The 26,006-nt window shown below is 44.8% G+C and overlaps 1 protein-coding gene across 1 annotated transcript in view; it reads right to left on the bottom strand.

Annotated features, from left to right (window-relative positions):
- Positions 1–26,006, bottom strand: part of INTS9 (integrator complex subunit 9) — a 59,642-nt gene that overhangs the window by 5,527 nt on the left and 28,109 nt on the right. The window contains exons 10-14 of the mRNA XM_050973195.1: positions 23,403–23,583; positions 21,147–21,207; positions 14,191–14,362; positions 9,318–9,442; positions 8,247–8,414 (exon numbers count right to left, since the gene is read on the bottom strand). Coding sequence (XP_050829152.1) covers positions 8,247–8,414; positions 9,318–9,442; positions 14,191–14,362; positions 21,147–21,207; positions 23,403–23,583 — 707 coding nt within the window. The remainder of the gene's footprint in view (positions 1–8,246; positions 8,415–9,317; positions 9,443–14,190; positions 14,363–21,146; positions 21,208–23,402; positions 23,584–26,006) is intronic.

Raw genomic sequence — 26,006 nt, 5'->3', positions numbered from 1 at the left:
CTCTCCCCAGGTTTAAGTTGTCCTCAGTCACCTGCCAAAAATCCTCTTGTTGGCAACGAGGGGCTGAAAAACCCCTGAGGATGGGACCTGAAACTTCACAGTAAAAATAAAATGAGGCTGAATAATCAGTGAATAAAATCAGGGCAGGACCACAGTTCCAGCACACATGGTCTTGCTTCTCTGGAGGATTCTCCCAGGGACAGACATGCTGGATGTACAACAGTATTTTAACGTCCCAGTTCCAGTAATTTCTTCTTAGATTTTTGGGACACCTCCCCAGACTCCTCCCTTTTCCCTTTTCACCTCTGGCTTACACTGGAGAGGGTGCAGGAAGGCTGACCAAGCAGGGAGAGGCAAAGTTTGGGCTGAGTGAGGTGAGCTCACATGGACAACAAGCAGGAGCACAGCAAAGTGACCAGCAGTTAAAATCCCCTGAAACTGTAGGATTTGAAATCACTGATGTGTACATTAGATTATAGCATGTGTATTTAGAAAGGGGCCCTGCTGCGTTTTTACATCATTAAATGTGTTTTCCAGATTTTTAAACTCAAATTTTCAAATGCATAAATGTGGGATCTCTGCATTAAAGGTGGGATCAAACCAGAGAAGCAGATGGGAAACCCCAGACTGTGCATTCCTCTGGCAGTCCTGAGGTGGGGAAAGCACTGATTAAAGGAAAGAGATTCCCAGGGAACTCCTGGGCTGCTGCTGCAATTCCTGAAGGGTCATTCTTGAGCCTACCCCCAATTTTCATTAATGACCTCAGCACAGAATGAGGAGGAGGGTTCAGAAGGTCCTACTGAAGTTTGGAGGGCACCTTTAACAGAAAACAGGACCAGGCTATGAGAGAGGAAAAACTCAAAGACAAGAACTGGAGTGAGAAAACCAAGATGAAATTTAATAGCACAAAATGAAGGCCAAGGATGGGGCTAATACTGAGAATTTCTGCTGTGGGCTGGCAGCTGCTGCAAAGGACAGAGGTGAAAGGTTCAGGTTTATTAGTCCATCCCAGGAGAGTCACAAATGTGACATGGCCATGAAAAAGGGTAAATGCAAGTCCAGAAAATATCAGGTAATTCTTTCTGAGATGAGCTATCACTCTTTACATTGGGTCTGGCAAGATTTCATCTGAACTACTTGTAAATTGTGGGTAATTTCAGTTCAAGTAAGAGATTCTGAAGGGTAAAATTAGGCAGGAGGAGCTGTCTTGTAAGGGGAAACTAAATAGCTTGGCTTGTTTAGCCTGGCAAAAAAGAAAGCCAAAGGGAGAATTCGATTATTCTACATAAACACCACAGGGAAAATACCAACAAAAGGGAAAATGTATTTATGCCCAAACATGATGTTAGGAATAAATGTGTGCAGGCCAGCAGTGAATATGTGTAGGCTGGAAATTAGGATGTTTTTGGCCATCAGAGACAGTGGGGGCTTGAACAGCATTTATTGGGAACAGCAGGGGCAAAAGTCTCTGCAATTTGAAATCTTACATGTTTTGGAGGCACATTATAAACACTGTTGGTAACTGCAGCTGGGTTCTGGCCAGGTGAGCCCTGAGGGCACTTCCATTTCTAGGTGGGAATGATGGAACACAGCCTTGGAGCTTGCTGGCTATGAAGCAATTCCCCCTGAGATCCCTGAATAGGATGGAATTTGTAAGGGACAAAAAAAATATCCCCTGCCAATTATTAGAGAAGCCCAAGGATTTAAAGATCTGCCTGAGTTCAGAGAAAGCCCTGGAGGTCACACCTGCAGAGGTTTTTATTGTAACTACTCCTCAGCAAAACCTGAATGGAGAACCTGCCTCACCCTCCATCTCTCCACTCCCCTGCTCCTCACACACACCAAATCCAGTTTCTGGGTGCAGGAAAGCATCTTTACCAAGACAAAAATGGCTTCAAGGCTGTGCAGCAGCCTCTTCACTTAAAAAAAAAAAAAAAGGGAGGGAGGATCTGTAGAGTCAGTATTGTAAGCAGAATTAAAACCATGGTCTTTGCTATGTCACTTAAATGTGGATGGTGGTGTCAGGAGAGAAGGATCATTTCCCTCACCTCTTACTTCCTTGCCTCCTCTTATCTCTTATTTTTTAAAGTAATTTATTAATTATTTAAGTACCAGGAGCTCTGATGGCCAGGCCAGACACAGGAGGAGTCTTCAACAGATCCAGCCTTGGTTTTACAGCTCCAGCTAAACCAGGGGCCAAGAGCAGGAATTCTGCAACTGTCAAATCCTTCAGAGGGACAAAAAAATGTGGGGTCAAACACATGGGGTGAAAGGAGATTGAAATGTGCCTGTGGATTTGTGACCAGCAGGCACAGGGAACAAGGCACAGGCATGCTGCAGGCAGGATGGAAATTGGGGAATTTTGCTTCTGAGGCCTAAAGGAACAAAGGCTTTTCCACCAGAGAACAGGCCAGAAATGAAGGGCATCTGTGGGATCATTAGTGGGTGATCTGAGTCAGGTCCTGTTGGGCTTTCAGCCTCACATCTGACTCAATCCAATTCAGCTGCAGAGTTACCCAAACTTCACAGAGCTGTCACTTGCTGGGGGTCTCCCACAGCTCTCTCTGGAGCAGATTTTAAAGTCTCATTAACTTCAGTGGATAAAGAATCATACCATGAATACCTAAAGATTTTGCTATTATCACTTGCAAAAGTGTTCTTGGCTTTGGGCTTCCACAGAGCCAGCATCCAGTGAAGAAATAAAAGCAGCATGAGGTGCAGTCTGCAGTTTTGAGCAATGAATTAAAGCTCTTCTTTTCCATGAGCATGTTCCATGTGCAGCTACTGCACCAGGGCTCCAGATCAGCAGGAGGAACCTTGTCCCCAAACCCTTGTCCCCAAACCAGAAAGACACCAGCCAACCACCAGGGAATCATCCTGGGGGGCATTCCAAGCACCAGAACTCACTCTAACCACTCAGCACTAACTCTAACCACTAGTTTTTGCCAATCCTGTGCCAAAAAAGCAGTTTGAGGAATATTTAAGGAGTGCAATGAAGGAGATTTATGTCTGTTTAATGAAGAAGCTCTTCCCCAGGAGCCTGGGAGCAGGCAGGGAACAGTTGTTTGAGGAACTTAAAAAAGGGATGGTGGAAAACAGAACCAGCAGAAGCAGAAATCAGGCTTGGATTTGAATGAAAAATGACAGGTAGGGGAAGCAAGGACATGAAATATCTTCAAAGTAAAGGCAGTAAAGCTTGCAGATGCAAGAGATGAGTCATTTGAAAGGCAGAAAAACTGCATAAATCAAAATATTCAAAATATAGTAACCATTTTATGGGTCAGAATGTCAAGTCAGGCTGGGATGTTGTTGTTGAAGCTGACTGGGAAGAGAGAGCTGAGTGCCAGGCTAGAAAAGTGTTATCTTACAGCCAGCCATCAAAAATGAAAGGAAAAACAAACCTAGACATTAATACAGGCAGGCAAAGGCAGGCTGGAAGCAGAAAAGCAGATCTGAGTTCCACCTGACTAAACAGGACAACCTGTGGGTAAGACCAGCCCCAGAAAAGGTACAGCAACAAAAAAAGGCAAAGGAAATGAAGGATAACACATTCCAAGCACAAAAAAGAGAGGAGGAGGGAGAAGAACTCTCTCAGGCTGAATGGCCAGGAGAGAAGAGACACCAGAGTGAGGCAGGAGACATTTCTAAGGAGAAAAGAAAGGCTGCACTGAGTTTTGCTGATGTAAATCAGGGGGATTTATCAGCACTGGTTCTGGCTTTGTGTGAGAAAAGTCGGGAAAAGCTGGGAAAGAGCAGTTTTGGTGGAATGTCAAAAGGTGAGGTCCAACTCGGAGAGAGACCCCAGGCAATTCTGCAGTGAGCTGGGAGCTGGGGCAGGGCTGAGCACCAGAAGCAAACAGGTTCTATTTCACTTAGGTTGTATTTCATTTAAACAGGTTGTATTTCACTTCTTGTGAGGCTACAGCACATTGAACCCAGGGGGAAAAGTCAGGGAAAAAGGAACACAGAGGTCAGAGACTGGATAATGTGAGGTCACCAAAATGAGCTGAGGGTGGGAAGAAGGACAGAATTGAAAACTCCTCAGTTCCTGAAACACAGAAGGAAATTGGAAAGGTCAGGTAAAAGTCAGGAAAAGGAGCCAAGATGAAACCTCCATAATTATAATGGCTATTTTCCTAATTCTCCTCCGCAGTATTTTCTGGTAATTTCACTTGGTGTCAGGCTGTGCCTTGTACACGGACACTCTCCTGACTGGGCTGTGTCCTGAAGAACACAAAATGGAATATTTGAAGAGCACAGAGCCCTGAGTGAAGTGTCAGCTGCAGGCACCGAGTGATCCGCACCATTGTTCAGCTGTAATTAAACTGGAGGCACTTTATTTGCTCAGACACTACTGTTTAATTTTATCTGTTTGCTCCAGGAGGTGTTTTCCATTTTCCCATCTTTCTCCTGCAAGCAGACAATGCCTAACCAATTTCCAGGAAGCACTCTTTTTTTATATATATATTTCTTTTTCTAAGTGAAAGGCAGATGCTGAGAAGAAATTATTTAAAGTGTAAAGGTTTGCACAATCCCTGGAAGAGCCATTCCAGCCTGATGCCTTGGGACTGGTAAAAACTCTCTCCAAACAAAGGCTGCTGTGAGTGTAAATCTCATTATCATACAACAGGCCTGCCTGACCTGCCTTTGCTCCTCGCTGAAGTGATTGAAATATAGACAAGGTCCAGCAGTAAAAGTAAATTTCCATTAGTCTGACAGGCCAGGATCTGAATCACTGCAAGTTTTGGGGAGGAAATTTCACTCCAGCACAGCATCAGCCTGCACTGAGTGGAGCCACACTGAGCCAACCCTTTGGTTTCCAAAAGCTGGAAGGTTCCAGGCAGAACTTTGAGCTGGGAAAGGGACTGGGGATGTCAGGAGGGGGCCCTGATCAGGACTTCATTGCAGCAGCCATTCCTTTATGAGACTTTCAGGTTTACTTCACACACACAAATCCCAGCCCTGCAGCACATCTAGCAATTACTGGTTTTTGCAGGGTGGATTTCATCATTCCATTTCAGGCTAACATGGTTTTGACAAATACCAAGCCACTGCAATGTTTCTAGGAGCTATAAAATGCCCTTTTCAATTGCCACTTGAGCCTGCACAGAACCCCAGGGCTGGTGGGAGCCCATATTAAACAAATGCCCTTTCCTTGCAGTACAGAAATTCCTATATTCAGGAACCCTAAACTACTGAAAAGGGAACATTAAGCAGCAAATACTCCCACACCAGAGAGCCCCATCCATCATGTCTGAAATCTGTCTTGCACAACCCACTCAGCAGAAGGGGAAGCTGCATCCATTTTTTACCAGGACCATGCAGTTCCCTTAAAAAGAAGGAGCAAGATCCTCTTTTGGAAGATGATTTGCATATCTTGGAGCTGGGGAATGGCACCCTGGTAACAGTCCTGAAGCACAGCCTTGCTCTCTGGAGTCTTTTCAGGAGGATCACCACAGACCAAGCAGCTTTTGCAAGGAGTTGTGAAGAGCAGCTTTGGAACCAGGGAAATCCCAGAATGGATTGGGTTGGGAGGAACCTAAAATTTCATCCAGTGCCACCCCCTGCCACAGGCAGGGACACCTTCCACTGCCCCAGGTTACTCCAGGCCCCATCCAGCCTGGCTTTGGTCACTTCCAGGGATCCAGGGGCAGCCAAAGCCTCTCTGGGAATTCTATTCCAGGGCCTCCCCATCCTCACAGGGAAAAATTTGTCCCCAATATCCCATCTAACCCGGCCCTGTGGCAATTCCCCCTTGTCCTGACACTCCACCCCTTGTCCAAGGTTCCTCTCCAGCTCTCCTGGAGTCCCCCTTGAGGAGCTGAAAGGTCACTCCAGAGCCTTCTCAGGGTGAACAAGCAGCCTGAAGAACCCCTGGATATGGACAATCACAAGATATTTCTCCTTCCTGAGCACGGATAGCTCTGAAATAAGGACTTCTGTGTGAATATAATTGGATTTTAATTGTTAGGGGAGGAGAACAAAAGGCCATTTCTGTCCTTTTTCCAGATTTCTGCTGGACCTCTCCAAGTTAAAGGGAATGCAACAGAAACCAGCTGCTTTTCCCAGGTTGGTGAAGCCACATTCCCTGCAGTGCATCCTCCCTCCCAGCAGCTTTGGGAAGTGCAGGAGAGCTGGAATCCAGTCCCTTCAGGGGCTGACCCAAGGGACAGGCTCTCACACAAAGGCTCAGCTCCACCTCAGAGTTTAGGTGGAAACCTAAAGCTTCAGTGGGATTTGAATAATCAGTGAGCCCCAGGCTGGCTCCCTGCACTCTGAACTCAGGATTGGTTTCATGCTGGTGAATTGAAGCCAAGTTTCACCAGTCTTAGGTTTAATAGCATCCAATAAATATGTAAATTTCCCAAACAATTAAATATACATGCCAAGATGGAGCTGCAGCCAAGCATATTTTGTAATTAAAGCCCTCTCCTTGTCACCAAGCAGTGGGCAGGGCAGGCTCCTCACAGAAATGGTGTGAAATGGTGGCAGTGGGTGTTGTGGGCTGGATGAGGGATTTGTTACTGGGTGGGTCCCAGTTCTGCACTTCATATTTGGTTCAACTAAAGGATGCTTCCTCCTTCTACACTCCAATGAAAAGTCACGCAATATTCCAGTTTCCAAAGGGCAGTAATGCCTGTTTGCAAAAAGCCACTGTCACCTTTGATCCAAGGACACATTTGAGCTGATTGGATTGTCAAAAAAATATTTTAAGCTCATGTCTGTCAGAATATGGGTCACCCTTGGTAATATGGGTACATTTGGATTTGACTTATGGGGTTAATAAATCATTAATAGATGTTGTGGGGATAAGTAATCCACATTTTAGATGGCTACAAGCAATCCATTAACCTGCTGGGCTCCTGCAGCCTGTAGGAATTAACCATTTATGGAAATTGTTGGAATACAAATAAGCCTTTTCACAGCTTCTTTACCATGACTGAAAACTGATCCTTAATGGGAAGGGTATTTCTAACAGCAGGTGAATTTGGGGAAGGGGAAGGATAACTCCTGGCTACTAACTCCTAGATTCTCTGGATCCTTTCCATGGTCCTGGGGCACTAATTCAAACTGCTCTGCCTAAAACTTCCTCCTGTTTAAACTGAGGGTGACTGGTTACTTCACACATGGCAGAGATCACTGTTTGTCTTGTGGGATGGGATTTTCTTGCAAAGGAAACTCACCTGAACACAGTTTTTGCCTGCTCACAGTCACAGAATCATGGAATGGTCTGAGTTGGAAGGAACCTTAAAGCTCATCCCACTCCATTCCTGACTCCTTCCTTTATGCCAAGTTGCTCCAGCCTGGCCTTGGACACTCCCAGGGAGCAGCCACAGCTTCTCTGGGAATTCCAGCCTAGCTCCTCCCCACCCTCTCAACCAGGAATTCCTTCCCAAGATCCCACCCTAATCTCCCCTTTCCCACTGGGAAGCCATTCCCTGTGTCCTGTTCCTCCATGCCTTATCCCAAGTCCCTCTCCTGCTCTCCAGGAGTCCCTTTAGGCACTGGAAGGGGCTCTGAGGTCTCTTGCCCAGGCTGAACAACTCTCTCAGCCAGCCAATAGGTTGTTTTTAGCTCCCATTAGTTTATAGAGTGAAATTATCTCAAAAATGGTTCTTTCCTAGCTCTCCAGTTGACAGAATGTGCTTTTACATGATGAGAGTTAACTGTAAATTCCAGCCACAAGATATCTTAAGGACAAATACCTTTAGTTCTGAGGCTGCACCTCCAGTCTTGAGGACAGTTCTGGATCCTTCACAACAAGAAGGACATTGAGGGGCTGGAGCATGTCCAGGGAAGGGAACAGAGCTGGAGAAGGGGCTGGAGCACCAGGAACAACTGAGGGAGCTGGGAAAGGGGCTCAGCCTGGAGAAAAGGAGGCCCAGGGGGGACCTTGTGGCTCTGCACAACTCCCTGACAGGAGGGGACAGCCAGGGGAAGCTCTGCTCCCAGGGAACAGGGACAGGATGAGAGGAGACAGCTTCTAGTAGCACCAGAGGAGGTTTAGGTTGGATATTGGGAACAATTCCCTCATGGAAAGAAAGGTGGAGCAGTCCCCACCCCTGGAAGTGGCACTCAAGGCCAACCACAGTGGTGGCGCTGGCTGACAGCTCAACTGAATGACCTTAAAGACCTTTTCCAACCACAACAACTCTGCCATTCCACAACTTCCCAGAGGCTGCTGAGCTGGAACTTGGCTGTGTGAGCAGGAACAGCCCCTGTGTCCGTGCCCTGCAGGGACTCACGTCAGGCATGATCTCGATCTTCTCGTAGCGGCGCTTGTAGGGCAGCGTGAGCACCTCGGCGCGGCGGTAGGACATGGCCGGGGGCTGGCAGTCGACCATCAGGTCCGTGCGGTGGGACTGCGTGGGAGGGGGCTGCGTGTACTGCTCGGGGCACACCACGTGCAGGGGCTGCAAGAGAACAGGGTGGAATTCCCATCTGCATTGCTAGAAACTGCTCCAGGAGTTCCCAGGAGCTGGAGATGCGTGCAGTGGTGACCCGCCTGGAATTTATGTCTTATCGCCACTTCTCGGAATTTATGCCTTGCCACTGTGCCAAGATTTCATACTTGCCACAAAGAGAGAGAAAAATAAAAACATGAAATAGGGTTTTTCTCCCAAATCCTTGCCAGATTAACTGGGAAGAAATGGTAACAATGGTGGAGACCATCCCAATGTCAACATGTGGGGCTGCAGAAACCTCAATAATCAAGGCTGCAAAAACAACTCCTGGAGTTTTGCAGCAATATGTTAAGAAAGCATAAACAGGCTGGTTGCCACTGCAGGGTTTAAGGAAGCCAAAGGAGAAGCCAGTGGTTGTGCAAGCTGCCCTGGAGACAGCACAACACATCAGCAGTAACATGAAGGAGATGTTTATGCAAAGGCAGGCTCTATCAGTTTGCAGTGACAAGCCAGTTTACAGAACAATGAGATAAAGAGACGCAGGCACTGTGAATAGGTTTGGAAGAATGTGTATTTCAGAGTTCAGCAAGATAGAACACAGGGAAATACTCAGCCAGGAAAAAAATCTGGTTATTATTTTAATTATGTCATGAGTCAGAAAGCAAATTTTAGTAGAAACAAATGGGATGGGCCACTAAAGCATAAAGAGTTGAGGGGGAACAGCAGATACTACAAGAACCCTCTTTTTCTTAGAGCTCTCCTAAAGCAGAGCTCAATGCTGTGTCCTCTTCATGGAGAAAAGGATCTGGGTGTTGTCACCATTTTTGTTCAATGCAACATTTCCCCACAATTCATTGATTTAATTTCAGCTGTGTGAATAAATGTAAGAAAAGGCAGAAGAAAATTCATTACCTGGACTTCTTTGAGTAATTTAGACACCTGAATAAAGTTGAGTCTTGTGTCAATGGGGCAGTAAACACATTTCATTGCCAGGGGCTGATAGGGAGCCAGGGCATCCAGGTAAGAGAAATCAGGTTCTGGAAAGAGAAATGTTGAAAACACTCAAAGCCCATTAACAACAAAAATGGCCTAATTCCTCTCTAATTCCACTTCAGTCAGAGCTGTTGCTCAATGTTAATTCTGTCACAGATTTCTCTTCCCTTCCTCCTTCCCCCATCCATTATTTTCAATTAATTTGATGAAAATTACGCCCACAATTAGTCTTACCTTAATCAAGCAACAGAGCAATACTATTTCATTTGAACACATTATTGCATGATTTTTAGAACAAATTTAATCAAGACAAAACCATCATCTCTTATTTTTAATCAGATCCTGTAAAGGAAGGCAAAATGCAGACATTTTGAGTCTTGTGAGGTGATTCAAATGGCAAGTTGGTTTTCAGTGTGACAAAAAGGCAGTATAAATATGATCTCTTGATGTATAAATATATATATATTTATTCTTTTGAATCTAAGAGCCAGGTTTAGGCTGGTGGGAAACCAAGGGTTCTTTTATTACTGGATTAGAGGTTTGCCAGGGAAAAGTCAGGCACTGAATGGGCTTTTACTCCCACAGAGAGCAATAAAACATTGAGAATTCTACAGAAAAAGGTTTTTTTTGGTGAATGACAAATGTAGATCTGAGGTGACACAGTGTAGGATACAGGTAACCTCTTGATTCTGGGGGTCACCAACTATTGGTAGAAAAGATTATGCCATCCTTATCTCCCTGATAATTGTGGGATAGATGGGACAAAGGGAATGCTGGGAAAAAAAGGAACTGGTATGAGTTTGATAAATACAGAATGGGAAGAGAGAAGGGGATGAATGAAAGTCTCATCTGCTGGATTATCCTGAACCACAGGGCTTCAAAGGACACCAGGCAGGGCAAAGTGCAGTTCAAGCTTGGCTGGAACATAGCAGGAGGAATTCTCTGGGACCTGCTTTACTTGAAAGGATGAAATGAAAGGAAACTGAAATTCAAAGCCTCCAGTCCAGATTTAAAGAGCCATCTAAGATGTTCTGACAAGGCAGCAGAGCAGAGCACTGGTTGGATTTCTCATGCAGACAGCAAGAAAAAAAACTCCTTCAAACCTTACCAGAGGAAGTTCAGCACCAGTGTGACATCCAACAAAAAAGAGAAGTTAATTGCTCACCTAAAAATCTAAAAATCTCCAAATCTGCTGCTGGCTAAGCAGCACTGAGCACCACGTGGAGATATTTACCCTGAGAGAGCAGAACATGGCACCAGGAATGATACAAATGTTTGGAACTGTCAAAGGGATAATTTCCCCAAGTTTAAAGCAATTGTCTGAGTAGCTGCCTGGGAACATTAAAATGAGAAATATTAACCAAAAATGAGCTTTGTACAAGGAAGTGTACATGGAGCCATGAATCCACAAACATGGGGTAAAATTACACTGGGCAAAAAGCCATGTTATTAAAAGCAGATGTGGTGGTGGCAATGAAAAAAAGCCTAAAAATATTGATGTAAAAACAGCCTTTTATGTCAGTTAAGTTTAATAGCAATGAATAGAAATGTAAAAATAGGAATACAGAGAAAGTTGGTAGTTGAAGAATGGTCAGTCAGGGTTAAATGACGAGGCATTTAAAAAGTCATTAGGGGAAAACAGAAAGCTTAAGTCAGGTAGAGGTTCTCTACTAGAGATGTGCTGTGAAATTGTAAAAATTGAGTTTAAAAAGTTACCAGAAGGGAGGTTTTCCATCCTATCTGGGGTTGTGGAGGACACAGAGATCTGAGGCAGCACCTATTCAGCACTTCTGAATCAGCAGGTTGATTGTCCATCAGAGAATGGACAGACATGGAGTTCTGGTCTAGGAATCCCATATAAAATCCAGACCAAAGTCTCTCTAAACTCCTAATAAGGACAGGAGAGCCTTGGAAAAGGGAGAAATTCTAGGGAAGGAATCCTAACACAGAACTGGGGAGATTCAGAATGTTAAAAACACAACTTGAGCTGGGCTCAGCAGGGAACTCATGTGAGACACAGGAGCTGCTGTTTTGAAACCACCCAAAATCCCAAAGTCACCTGTCTGGAGGCAGCAAGTGCTTGTCAAGGACACATATTGACTTTTCCTGACAGAATTACAGGTCTTTAGCTTTTCCCCCAAGACTCCTGATTTACTGCTGTGTGACAATGAGTTATAAAACCTTCCACTGTACAGCACTGACGTGCATGAGCTGGTTTTAACATCTCCCAGGGAGCTGGTTTTTAAAGGAGACTTCTTTATACCGTGTCTTCTCCTAGAATTTCTTTGTGGCTCAGTGCTATTCGATATTTTTAATCAATAATCTCCTCAATACTGCTCCAGCAGTGATGACTGCAGGTGACACCAGCCAGCAGAGTAGCACCACAGTTCCCTCACAGGCAGGTCCTGGCTGCTGGCTGCTTTAATTTATATTCTTGTCATTGTTTTTCACATTACAGATTGGAAAGATGGAGACTAACTGGTTCCTGTGGACTGAACAAGCAGTGTTCATTAAAAATGCAGGATGGTCTGGAGTTTAAAGGTTCTAATTACCAGAAACCAGGAGTTTTTCAAAGGAAAAGCTACAACATCATCTGCTCTCACACACTACCCCAATGGACTGGAGTTCTTTCAGATCCACAGGAGATTTTAGCTTAAAACAGAAAAGTAATTAAATAATAGAAATCAGTGGCATCAGTGGAGGTGCTTCAGGTTTTCACTGGTACTAAGAACAGGAGAATTTAATCTGCTACGAATTTCTATAGACATAGAATCATTTAGGCTGGGAAAAAAAAATCTCTAAGGTCATCAAGTCCAACTGCCAAAGCCAAATTCTGAGTTTTGTTCCAGCTGAGACAACCATAAGGAAATAGGCCTAGGACTAGACAGTCCTAAGGCAGTAGGACTTATGGATAGTCCATAAAAGCCATGGATAGACAGAATTTAGGAAAAAACCCCACAAGCATCTGGAATCACTGTGCACTCCAAGGTCACCCCACTAAAGCAGCTCTCAACTGGAGTTTCACTAAGCACCAAGTGGGAATGAATCTCCAAGGCCATGACCTGCTGCACCCCCAGGTTGTCAGGAGTGACATTTCCATGCCTTGACAACCTGCCAGGGGGTCAGGCTCTGACAGAAGTGCTTGATTGCCTCAGCTCACTGAAGGACTGGGATCTCACACAGAAAGGTCAAGTGCTTCTCCTTACAGAAGACACAGAGGAAGAGTTCCTGCCATTAAAGGCCAGTTCCTGACACCCTGGGCAGCACATTCACATGATTAATGCCACTGGTTCCCCTGGGATTCATGGAACACACACCCCAGCAAAGGCTCTGCAAACTCTGCCTTAATTGAAGTCCTGACTCGAGTAAAATTCACTGTTTTCAGACAATGCATATCCAATTTTACCCAATTACTGTAATTAGGGCATGTCTCCTGAACTGCCTCAAAGGTCAGGAGGGATGGGCCCTGCAGCAGCTGTACCTTCAGTGCTGTGGTACCTTGCACCATTTCCCAGCACAAAACCAGTCTGGATTTAAGCTCCCTGCAGGAACTCCCCTCCCATTAAATAGGGTTAATTATACACTAAAAATATCCCCAAATTGGCTTAACAGTATCATGATACTGTCACACTTTTCGGTGGCAATATTGTGAAAGGGACTTGCTTGTCACTAGCCTCGAGTCTACAGTTAAAAAAAGAAAGAAAAAGGAAATAATCCTTTCCCAGACCTCTTTTCTTCAGGTTTTGTGCTTTCCAGCAGCTTTGCTATTCACTAAAAACTGGAGGAAAATAAACTTCACAGTGGGACTCCATTGCACCCTTGCTGTGGGAGTAGGTTTGATTTGTTCCTCAGGGCTCTCCTCCCCAGCTCTAATTACTTTATCCAAAAATCCACACCTTTTTTTACCTGGCTAAGTCATATAGAACACACCTCCCATTATCCCAGAGTTCCTTAGATCCAAAATCAGGAGTAAGGACCTAAAGGATTATTGTTTGCCTTCTCAGATCAGGACAATGCCCACTACAGGGTTCTGTCTGGGTGACACATCAGGTACAAATACACCTGCACAGAACCTCAGCTCCAGGGAAGGCCTTGAAGGGTTTTTAATCAGGGTCAGCACTAGAAGCAGATGGAGAGAAGTGGAAGAACTTAAAAGACCTGTTGAGCACTGAGAAAGGAAAGAGCTCCCCTGGGGAATGAGCCAGAGCTGTACCTTCAGCTACAAATGTGTCTGCCAGCCAAAAACCATCTAAACACAGCTCAGCCCAAAAACAGGAACAGCTCAGACCCCTGTGCCAGGTCTGTGTGGGGTGCACACTTCTGGGACAGCAGAGAGGACAGAAACCTCTTCAGAAACACTGAAAGATGAAAAGGCAGGAGAAGAGATGAGGAAAAGTTTGTGGTTCCACTGGAATATGGAGAAGAAGTGTTTCTCCTTTCTGACCAGCAGCCATTAGGTCTTGCCTGGGTTTAACTTGCAGCCAGCTGCTTTTAATTCAAAAATTAATTTCCTGTAGGCATTTTACTGCTGTGCATAACAAAGATTTTGCTCAGACGTGGCAGGAATAGACTCTGCATGGCAAAGGTTGACTCTGCAGGGCCACACTGAATTAAATGGCACAATAATTACATTTGTCCCTGCAGCCAGTCCTGGGGCCTTAATTTAGATAAGCTCCTACTGAAGTGAAAAACTTCTGTCCCAGAACAAATGAGTAAAGCCCTGAGGATGTGGCCACATTTAACCAGAGTGCACGAACTGTTAATCTGATAATGATATCAGCATTTGACTTACCTGTGAATATAACAGTGTTCAAGCTGGATTTTCCCCACAGCTCCATGAAATGCACCACATCCCCAAATCTGAGAGAGGGATGCCCAGTGAACACAACACAGGGCTGCTTGAAGTCATTGCTGAAGTCCCCATGGATGCTGGGATAATGTTTCAATTTGTTTGTCTGAATGAGCTGCAAGAAAAACAAAAAATCCAGACAGTGCAACTTTTCATGCCTCTGTGCTTGAGTGTGTTTATTTACATGAGATTATAAATGTTCTACAATTTATTCCTAACTCATCAGAGAGTCCCTTCCTGTATACCCCTTCGATTTTTTTTCCCCAACAAATTTAGTCATGACTGTCATAAATGTTATGAAAGGGAAGTCAGAGCATGGGGCCTCCAAATCCCTGCTCTCACTTCTTTGGTACCAGCAGGATGGTGACTGGGAGGAAACTCTGCAAACACTCCCTGCTTCGACTTCCCTGGTGTGAGCAGAGTGCTCAGCTGCCAAATTCACAATAAGCTCCTTTTTTCCTCTTTGCCATGTCTGCAAAGAGCTCTGGGCTCATGTTTAACCTGCTTTTCTTGCATCACAGCAGTACCAGGCACTTTTGCCTTCAGCAGAATGTTGCTGAGCTTCCCTGGTCTAAAGGGTTCACACAAAGTCAAAGCTGCTGGAAAAGAACAGACTGACTTTCCCTTCTTTAACTGTCTCTGAAACCAGCAATAAACATGAACTAAAAGCAATAAGATGTTTTTCAGACACAGTGCAATCAGCTCTGCAGGTGGAACAGATTTCTTTACTAAGATGGAGAAGTTTATTTATCAAGGCACTTTTCAAAGAGTTTTGCTTTATTTCTCCTGCCACTGTTTTCTAATCTGCAAAACAAGGTGCAACTTAAAAAGCAATTTAACAACCAGACTGTGAAGCACTTTCATGCAATATTTTGCAAGTTTTTCCTTGGCAGGTATATGCTTCCATCTCCACCACGAAAATAACTGTAAATACAGTTTAAAAAGCAAGGAATTTAATACATGAAATCACAGACTGAGCAGATGAGAGATAGACCACGGAGATGAAGAGTGTGAGGGAGGGAGGGAAGGGGGCTTCCTTTGGCAGCCAATTTCAAAAGGAGGTTGGGCTGTTCAACAAATCATAGAAGCCTGGAATGGTTTGGGTTGGAAAAGAACCTCAAAGCTCATCCTGTTCCACCCTCTGCCATGGGCAGGGACACCTTCCACTGTCCCAGGCTGCTCCAAGCCCCATCCAACCTGGCCTTGGACACTTCCAGGGCTGGAGCAGCCACAGCTTCTCTGGGCACCCTGTGCCAGGGCCTTCCAACCCTCACAGGGAAGATTTTCTTCCTAATATCTCATCTAAACCATCCTCACTTCAGCTTAAGGCCATTTCCCCATGTCCTGTGTTACTTTTTACCATGGCTGATCTAAGGTGCCTGCATGGAAATGAAGAGAAACTGAGAATTCTCAGCAACTTGTGCACCAGCAAGCACCTCAGAATTCAAGGTTATTGCACAGTTCTGTAGATGCATGTGGATCATTTCCACGTGGATCCTTGAATCATGGAGGGAGTAGAAACTGGACTACATTTTCTGCAGTTTACAAGTAATAGCTAATTCCCATTTAATCTTCAAGAGGGAAATTGGAAAAAAACACCCAATAACTGCTCTGACAGTTGATAGGCAATGAATCTCAAAAACATTCCTGCAATTATACTGGTAAAGATTTCTGATTAACACATCTGGAGTGCAGAGTTTAGAATCTAAACTTAGCTTCAGTAATAAAAACTGCAGTTTAGCAGACAATGGGTAAAACAAATTTGACTCCATAAAATACTGACATTTAAATGAACTTGTAGGAAATGGCCTCAAAAAGATTTTTTCTGTTTGGTTGTTTGGTTTTTGGTTTTTTTTTTTTTTTTTTTTTTTTTTTTGAGGGAAGTCAAGTGTCTCAAAACTGAAATTGCAGAAGCACTTTCAACTGGGTAAACTGGAAGAGGAGGATGATTTCCATTTCAAGCATTAAATGGGATATGTGACATTCCAGGGGAAAACTTTTCCAGGGACAGGCAGGTAGGTCAGGGAAAGACATTTCTACAGCCAGCATTGACCTGAGACACTCCTGAAAATCACAAACTGTTGTTCCAGCTGCTTTCACAGGCTCCGTCAAATGATATTTATTTGTATGCAGCATTCAGATTTTTGGGAAGATGTGAGGGCAGCACTGGATGTGGAAAGCAGTGAGCAGCTCATTTCCCTGCCATATCTCCACAAATGCTCACTGCTCAGCAACATAAAAGCTGTATTTTCTTCAAAGCCTTATGGAAGCTTCAGATCCCTTCATATTGCTTTGTAAAGAGACACAGGAGCTCTAATCCAGTTTTTGGGAGCTCGTTGGTGATGATTCTTTTTTCATCTTTTCTTTTTATCTTGCCAGATCTTTGCTGCTAAGTCTGGTGAGGCTTCAGAGCTCAGCTCACAATCCCTGACTCTCACAGGTGGACAGAGCAGGGGTGAAAGGCTACAAAAACAAGTTTAGAGACATTCTACTCACTTCAGGGAGAAAGCAGCTGGTGGATTTTAGCGTCTACTGTAAAATATCTTTTAATCACCCCATCAAGAATATACGGAGCTGAACTTGCAAAACAGGTCCAACAAAATTTCCCAACTCATTAAGGGGACTGAGTTTGCAATGATTTGTGCAGGTTTTTTGTATCTCCAGATGAGATGGGGTGTGTAAACTTTGCTGTGCCATGGTCAGACCTCCAGCTGGGCCAAACCCAATGCCTGGCACTGAGCCAGCCAACATTTCCACAGTGGGCTTGGTTGCTGGAAAGCACAAGCAACATTCAGAAAATCTTTTTACAGAAAGAACCACTATTGACTGAAAGCTTAAGAGATAGGGGCTGGCAAAGTACTGAATCAAGAGTGAGAGCTGTGTTTTTCTGAAATCCCAAATGATTCTGTGCTTCCTTTTAAAGCTGTACACTTGATTTACAGGGTCAGCAACTGCTGCTATAAACAGGATAAATCTCCAGAGCCTTTGTGTACCCTTTGTTGAAGTGAGCCAAAATACACTGATATTTACTCTGTGTGTGTGTGTGTGTGTGTGTGCTCTGTATCCAGAATTTGGAACAGATGTGGCTCCTATCAGGGAGTGAGAGATGCATTTATTACTTCACCTCCCTCACTCCATCAGATCAAAACTAACAGGGGCCTAATTTTATCACAGAATATCCAGAATTGGAAGGGACCCCCATGGATCATTGAGCCCAACTCCTATATGATAATATTTATTATAAACCAAACCATAATACTCCACAATCACCTGGTTCCAGGTATTTATTTAAATGTGTTATGCAGGAACTGGTAAATGGAGGAAGAAATCAAAGATGAAGAAGACAAATAGTAGTTTTTAAGATTACAAAATCAATATTACTCCCACCCTGGCTCTTTTTTGAGTCAGAAAAAAGGGGATTTGCAGCCATTTCTCTTAGATCCTGCTAACAGAATCCTTAATAAGAGCACAGTAAATCCAAATCCTCCCTCCACTGGCAAATACTGATCAATACAAATTACCTCTCAAATTTTATTGTTGCAGACATTTAGAGGAGTCTGGATTCACTTATCTTAGAGCCTGAAATTGTCCATGTAAAAATCGAATGGAGAGGAACAATTCAGCTACAACAATTGAGCCATTCCTTTAGAAACACGGAGCCTCCACCTCCACAAAAGGGATGGGGCAGAGTGTACAATCCATGGATCCTGTTAAAATGATCAAGGAAACCCCCAATTGCTCATCTGAGGCTGTGCTGGGATGGGATAGTCCCATATGGAATTTGGTAAGACACCAAATTCTAGTTCTGGGATACGAGAATAACAAATCTAAGCTAAACAAATTACTGGTTTGTGCTCCACAGTATTTAGCAAGGCACTGAGGAGCTTCAATCTGAGCCTATTCAGACAGTTGAACCTTGGATATAATGGATAACAGGGGCTTGGAAGAGAAAGCCACCCCCTGCCTTGCCAGCTGTGCTGACAAATATTTGGGATCTCCAGTTTTTGACTTTGCAGTCAGAGCAGCTCTTCCCTCAGAAAAACCTTTAAAAAGAAGCTCTTTTAGTTAGTGCACCACTGAAAGGCTGCAGGAGAGACTTCAACAAGAACCTGGACACTCCATTTTCACTAACTTTAGCATGAACTGATGTTCAAATCCATCCCTACAAACCTGAAGCACTTCAGCCCACATTGCTTGCTCCTAACAGAGGGAAAGTATTCCCTGTTCACTCAGACTGGATGTTGGGAAGCAAACTGCCACCACAAGAACTGTACCAGGACTGTGTAGGAGGAGGTAAGATGAACATCTATTGCTCCATTAAAGTGGAATTAAACAAGGAGGAAGAAATGTTTTAGGTTCTCTGCAGAGCTGAACATGTGTCTGGCTTTATTCAGCAGAGCAGAACAAGGAATGAGTTCAAAACATGCAACATAAATCATAAAATTTCCATGCAGAGAGAATGCAAAAGCTTCAAACAACTGAGTGTAGAGAGTGAGGAGAAATAAAAATAGTAATTGTAGAGACAATGAAGATGCTTTTATTTACCCTCTTGTGACAATAATAAAGGCATAGTTAAGTGAAATGCCAAATACAATCACAGCTGATTAAAGGAAGGAATTATTCTGTTCTAGCACACATCAGGCACTGCTGGAACTCATTGCTGCAAGGGACAACATCGAGGATTTGGGGGATTTTTTGCCTTGCTTTTAAATCTTGCTGTTTATACAACTAACAGGAACATCAAATTTCAGGACCAGCAGCATGCTGGGCTGGGCTTGTTCTGTGGATAATTAGAAGCTTATTTCCTGGCCTGTCCCTCTCTGATGTATCATGCCAGGCATGTTATTAATGCTTCCTAAGAAGTAAGAGGCATGTCTGAGTAATTCCCTATTTTCCTCCAACAACTGAGCAGTTAAGCACATCTTTTCATGATGGGCAATTTCAGCACAGGTTACATTGCACAAGCCTAGCATTACTTTGAAAAAAGCCAAGCAATTCTCCACTAACAACCTCTCCGATAGAAACCATCATTCACTGTCTGCTTCTGGTACTCATTAAAAATCCCCTGAAGTGCCAGAAAGCAAAGCTCCTGCCTTGGGTAGGGGGGGGTTGTGGAGACCCAGGATTGTGCTGGGAAGAGGTTTTCTGGGTGTTTCACACTGTGTGAATGAAATACAGTGTCAGGTGTGAGATTCTGAGATTGAACAAGGGACACAAGGCACGTGCGGAGCACTGGGGCTCTGGCATGGACACTCTGTGAGATGTTCCATGCTGCACCTGGAACAGACACATTCCTCCCTCTGTGCAGGGATCCACTGCTGGGAGGCCTTTCCTACATAATTACCCTGATCTACACATGAAGCACAGGGTAGTTCTTGCAAAGTTGTTCCAATAATTGAGCAAAATCTCACAATCAACAGGCCCCCAGAGAATATAAAATGTCCCAGGAATTAGAGGACAGAGTTATCACTTTATAAACACAAAGACCCATTGTATAAGATGGGTTAATTAATCCAGTCTTTGACAGCTGCATGTTTGGCTTCTCATTTTTGGATGGGTTTTCACTTAAATCTGCCAGTTCCAGTGAATATTGTAAATCAGAATATGGGCTGTCAGTGAATCCAATGACACTGTGGATCAACAAGGACATCCCAGAAAGGAGGGATGGAGGGCAAGACAGAAAGCACAGCCACAGCAAGGCTGCAGAGCCTCATACTCAGAGAATTTGGAATTGATTTATCAGTGGGAATGAATTTTTTGGTTATAAAATAAGTGGTGAACAGGTGGCTTGCCCTGCAGTCCACATTATTCTTGGTAACAGATTATACATAATTCACTGCACATCCTGCTTGCTACACATTCAAGCATCTGGAAGGAGTGAGAGCTCCTGGTCAGATCCTACTTCCAGCAATGCCTTTGAAGCACCTACAGATGATAGATATGAGGGTAATGGCAATTTCCAGAACAAGTCCCTGGATGAGATATCTCAAGGAAAAAAAAACCACCCAATGTCTGTAAAAGCATTGAATTTCTGGGCTCTTAAACCTGCCATGGCCACTCTGCACATCTCATCAAACAGTCTGGACCACAGCAACTGAAAGAGCCAAGTTTCTGTGTGTCCCAAGTGGTTCAGTGGCTAACAGGAATAAGATTTAGCTGAAATTCTCAGTTCTGTTTCTTCCTTTCCCAGCCTGCCTCTTGCTTACTTCAGTGGGAAAGCTACCTGTTCCCAGGGGAGAATTTCCTGTCCTGCTATGTGAGGTAACTCTGAAGCACCACTTATATTGTCACCTTGGCTAAAGCTTCCCTAAAATTATTATTGTGTTGTAGGAAAATCCTCCAAATTTAGGAGCCTCATTCCCCTTTGCTTCATTACAATGCTCAAGTAATTTCATTTAAAATTGCCACAGACAGCACTCAGTGCTGCAAACTTTAAATTTTGATATAAAATCTCTCTTTTAAGATATCATTCCTCCTGCAGCAGACATGATGCCTGCTTCAGTGAGGGAGGAAGGAGCTGGCATGACTAAGCTGTCTCTGATAACAAGCTCTTAGTTTCACAGACTTGGAAATAAACTGCTTGGACAAAGGGAATGCTCGTGGTTGCAGCTGATAAGAGCAAACATCCCACACCAGATCTCCTTCTGTGGGGGAAGGAGTGAGCCAGGCCAGCCTGTGCAAATGATAGGCTGGAATAAACAGGGTAATTTTGAGTTTAGGGAACACCATCACTCATTCCTCCCCCATGCTCCCAAATTCATCACAGAAAGCAAAGGAAAAAAACACTTTTATGAAAAATTAAACAAAACTGAAATAGCTGTAGAAGGGTTGATAAGAAAAATGACAGCTACACTGTGTGGACTGTGATCCAGAAAATGAACAAGACCATGGTAACTCACCTCAGCATGGGGAAAAGGAGGTTCTGGAAGATACACCTTTGTTTGTTTGTTATGACACAACCTTTAAAAGAAAAGGAAAGCAGCCAGAGTTAGAGGTGCAGCACATCCTGCAGCATCTGCTGCCATCTACTGTTACACTCCTGGAGAAAAGTGGTTTGGATCTGAGGCACCAGGTGCAAAATCACCAATCTGTCCTCTTGCTGCCAGAGTTTCTGGTTGGAGGCCCCACAGCTACAGGACACAACACCTCAGTCACAGCAGGATCACACAGAGATGGTTCAAGGCAGCTGAAGGTAATTCTGTACACACTGGAACAGAGCTCCTCTGCTGCTCAAGACAAATCTGTAACTCAGCATCTACAATGGTTCCTTATCCAGATCTCAGCAGCTTTTGCAAAGCCAAATCATCTGTCAACAGAAAAATCCCACTTGCCTCATCCCACTTCTCAGCAGTGACTTGGTCCTTTTGGTCATTCTAATCCAATTCCCCTGTGCATTTTATTATTGGTAAATTGCCTCTCCCCACGGCCCAAGGCTCACAGTGACCTGGCATTTTCCATCAATCACTTATCTTTAAAACAGGTATTGAGAGCTGTTGATGAGCTCTACCCAGACTCCTGATTCATCCTATTACAGCAGCTAAAAAAAGCTGCTTGTCAGAGGTCTGGGTGACGTGACAATGATCTGCAGTGACACTGTCCTGGTGGCTTTTCTGGGAAACGCTGCCTGGCTCATACTTGCACGTTATTAAAAAGAAATGAGCCTGGGTCAAACTAATTTTGATAAAGTCTAAGGGACACTAAGAGCAAGGCACTTTCTTTAGCTGAGTAAGGGGTAGAATTTAAAGCTGGAATCCCTGAATATCAACCACAGTTCTGACCCCAGGCCTCTATTTTACAGATGTTCAACCTTTGCCTGCATTTCCATGTAAATCCACCAGATTTCAACCATCTTTACAATTCTCCTGGGGGATCAATTCCCACAAGATTTCCAGGATCTGTCTTCTCTTTCCTGAACCCCAAAATCTGGAGAGGAAGAAGAGAAGAGAAGAGCTACCTTATTGTATTTAATATTCTAGAGCATGTCTCCATTGGTAAGAATTTGGGAAGAGTTCCAAGCGGTTGGGTTCTGCTTTCCAGGGCTCAGAAACACAGAATGGTTGAGGTTGGGAGGAACCTCCTGAGATCACCAAGTCCAAGCCCTGCTCAAGCACTCTCAGCAGAGCAGATCACCCAGGATTGTGTCCAGCTGGATTTTGATGTCTCCATAGCAAAGTCTCCATAACCTCTCTGCACAGAGGCTGCAGTGTTTCACAGAATCATGGAATGGTTTGGGTTGGAAGGGATCTGAAAGTTCATCCAGTTCCAATCCCCTGCCATGGACTGGGACACCTTCCACCATCCCAGGCTGCTCCAAGCCCCATCCAAGCTGGCCTTGGACACTTCCAGGGGAGGAGCAATCAGAGCTTCTCTGGGCAACCTGTGCCAGGGCTCACCATCCTCACAGGGAAGATTTTCTTCCTAATATCCCATCTAACCCTGCCCTCTGGCAGTTTAAATCCCCTACCCTGATGGAATTTCACGTGCTTTAATTTGTTCTGCCAGTGGGCCCTGCTGAAGAGACTGAGCCCTCATCCTCATTACTTCCTATCAGGTGTTTCTATACAATGATCCTCCTGAGCTTTCTGCTCTCCAGGCTGGAGAGCCCCAGCTCCCTCAGCCTCCCCTCATCTCCTTGGCCCTGTGCTGGCCTCATTCCAGAAATCCCACATCCTTCTGGTACTGGGGAGACCAGAACCACATAGAACACTGTCCATGTGCCCTCAGCAGTGCTGAGCAGAGCAGGATCTCCTCTCCTGACCTGCTGCCTCTGCTCTGCCTCATGCAGCCCAGGACACTCTTGGTCTTTTCTTGCCATGGCTCAGCAAAATTAACCCTGAAATCTCTATTATGCTTAGAACATCTTGTTAGAATTTGGGGGGCTAAGACTTGCAAACAGGCACAGCTAAAACTCACTCAAGTCAGAAACATAATTTACTCATTAGGGTAAGCACGAAAAAGCAGAGATTGAGTTTGTACATTCTATAGGAAATGATCCTTCCCTAATCATAGAATATATTCTTACACACCCACCCACCCCCTGGTGACTCCAGGAACGTGTTCACAATCCTAACCAGGATTATTTTAGAATCTGTCAGGTAGAGATAACCTGCACCTGCCTCTTCCCACAGCTGAGGGTGCTGCCCTGGCACACCTACCACTCAGCAAAGATCTGGGAGAACTCCAGGGAGCTGTTGGCAACAGGTGAGATGAAATAAAAGGGGACATTGGAGAGTCCTGCAGAGTCAATGTACTGATAGAGGCACTCCAGCAGGTCGTAGATCACTCCAGAGGGGTAACAGGGAACCAGGACGTTGCCTCCATTCCGGACAGTCATCGCTAGGGGAGAGACAACAAGAGAAATCAATTCACTGCCTTTGTATTTAAATTTCTAATTAATTCCTTTCATCCAAATTTATATAAAAAGCAGCTTTTGCCTGAATTAGCACAACACATTATGCACATGAGTTGGGAAGAAAACCTCTGATCATTAAATACATTTATTTCCTGCCTTCTCCAGGCTCAGTGGAGGGATTCTTCTCCTTTAGCTGGGGGCACATGACAGCCTGAGCACATGGAAATCTCCTGACGGGAGAGGGCAGCCGTGCACTGGTACAGGAGGATGAAGGAGTGACACAAACCACCCCACCATCAAAACAAACCCTGCTCCACCTCTCAGCTGCCTCCAGAGGGGAAGGACAACAGCTCCCAGGTCTCAGCCAAAAGCACTGCACATGGTGAGCAGTTCAGTGCTTGGATTTCAGATGAAAAGCCGAAGGTGTGGTTATTTCAAACAGAGCAGAAATGGGTGATGGAATGTTTGGCCTTTTTAAAAAGTCCAAATATTTCTGTCCTTTCTGTAGAAGAACAATTTAAAACTTGTACACAGCATGAGACTAGATAAAAATGAGGAGAAGAAAAAGAAAATATAGGTTTACTCTGTAATTGAGACAGGTCTGAGCACAACAGCAAAAGCAAGCAGGGCAAACATCGTGTTCTTTTTGGTAGAATGAATTACAAAAATACTGCACCTTCTGGGAAAGCAGAAATACTTTGTTCAGCTCAGTGAGCAATTTCAGCTGTGGGGTAAAATCATCCACTGCTGTTAAATGCAGTGCAGCAGCAGTAACAGCATGCACCAAGCATTCCACAGAAAGCTGTGGAAGAGCCTGAAAATACAAATATTGCATCCCCCCAAATCCCTTCCTTGACCTTAATTTCTTGCTGAGCTTTGCTGGGGTGTGGATTTAGCACTTTAAGGGTCTATTTGCCCCTGATGGGGTAGAATCTTCCTCAAGGAAGATTTTTCTGGCTGAATGTTTAAGTTTTATGGAGTTCAGGGAGATGCACAGCCTAGCAGGATTTTTCACATGCATTTGTGGTTGTTTTACTCCTTGTAGCAGTCAGTGCCTCTGACACTGTGCTATCAACAACTGCTGATCAAAGGCCCCTTGTTTATCACTTATAATACAACTGCAGGGTAGTGGATTTATTTCTCCAGGCCATATGCAAACTATACCACCCAAATATTTGTGGAGATGAACAGCAATAGCTCACATTTGTCCAGAACTCGAGATGTTCCCAAACATCCCAGCAATGTGTGACATTATCCCCCTCACCTGGGCAAATCTAAACTATCCCAGCTGTAAACAGGATGTGAAGAGAGAATGAGGAGGTTAAGAACAACGTTTTCAAAGCCATCTGGAGGTGGAAGTTGAGGCTCTGGCTCCAGGACCTGAATTTACACAGAGACATCACACACCCAAAAATTCTGCAGAGGGAGGTCCCTACACCCACTGCAGCAGGAATGGTGCACAGGGCAGGGATGGGAGGCAGAACAGAGGTTAAAGAATGTGTCAGGCCACAAAAAACATGAGTTTCATTCCTTTGTGGTGCTTTGACCCTGGCTGGAGGCTGGGTGCCCACCAAAGCTGCTCTATCACTCAGCTGGGCAGGGGAGAAAATGTAACAAAAAGCTTGTGGGGAGAGTTAAAACCAGGGAGAGATCAATGGCTAATTACCATCATGGACAAAATGGACTTGACTTGTGGAAATCAGTTTAGTTTATTTCACCTCTCTCCATAGGGATCAGGCCTGGTCAGGACCCGGCTCCAGTGTGGGGTCACAGCTTCTTCAGGCATCCCCCTGCTCCAGTGTGGGGTCTCCAGGTGGATTTCTGCACCCCTGGGGGCCCCCATGGGCTGCAGAGACACAGCTGCCTCTCCCTGGGCTGGGAATCTCAGCTTTGGTGCCTGGAGCAGCTCCTGCCTGTTCTTCCTCACTGCCCTGAGGGTCTGCAGGGCTGTTCCTCACTTACCCTCGCTCTCCTCTTCCCTGGCTGCAACTGCTCCTGCACAGTAATTCCCTTCCCCCTCTTCCCTCTGATATCCCCCAAGTGCTGTCACCTCTGATGGGCTTGGCCTTGGCCAGCAGTGGGTCCATCCTGGAGCCAGCTGGGATGGGGGAAACTTCTGGAAACCCCTCACAGAAACCAGCCCTGTAGCCCCACACTACCAAAACCTGGCCATGCCAAACCCAATACAGCCTGAATTCCCAGCTCTCCCTTCCCCACAGTCACTGGTTCCCTGAAACCTCAACATTTTCTGCTGAAAACAAGCACAAGTTCAAGATTCCTGGGGCCACAGAGGAAATAACAGAGGGTAAAGTCTTGGAGGAGATGTCAGCTTGAGTTTCTGTCCCCAGCAAAACTGCAGAGCTGCTGAGCAATAATGGATATAAAATCACAATCCTGGGAGTGGAGA

Source organism: Serinus canaria, chromosome 3 (assembly GCF_022539315.1).
Source record: "Serinus canaria isolate serCan28SL12 chromosome 3, serCan2020, whole genome shotgun sequence".
Classification (NCBI taxonomy): Eukaryota; Metazoa; Chordata; class Aves; order Passeriformes; family Fringillidae; genus Serinus; species Serinus canaria.
This window is presented reverse-complemented; position numbering and strand designations above follow the sequence as displayed.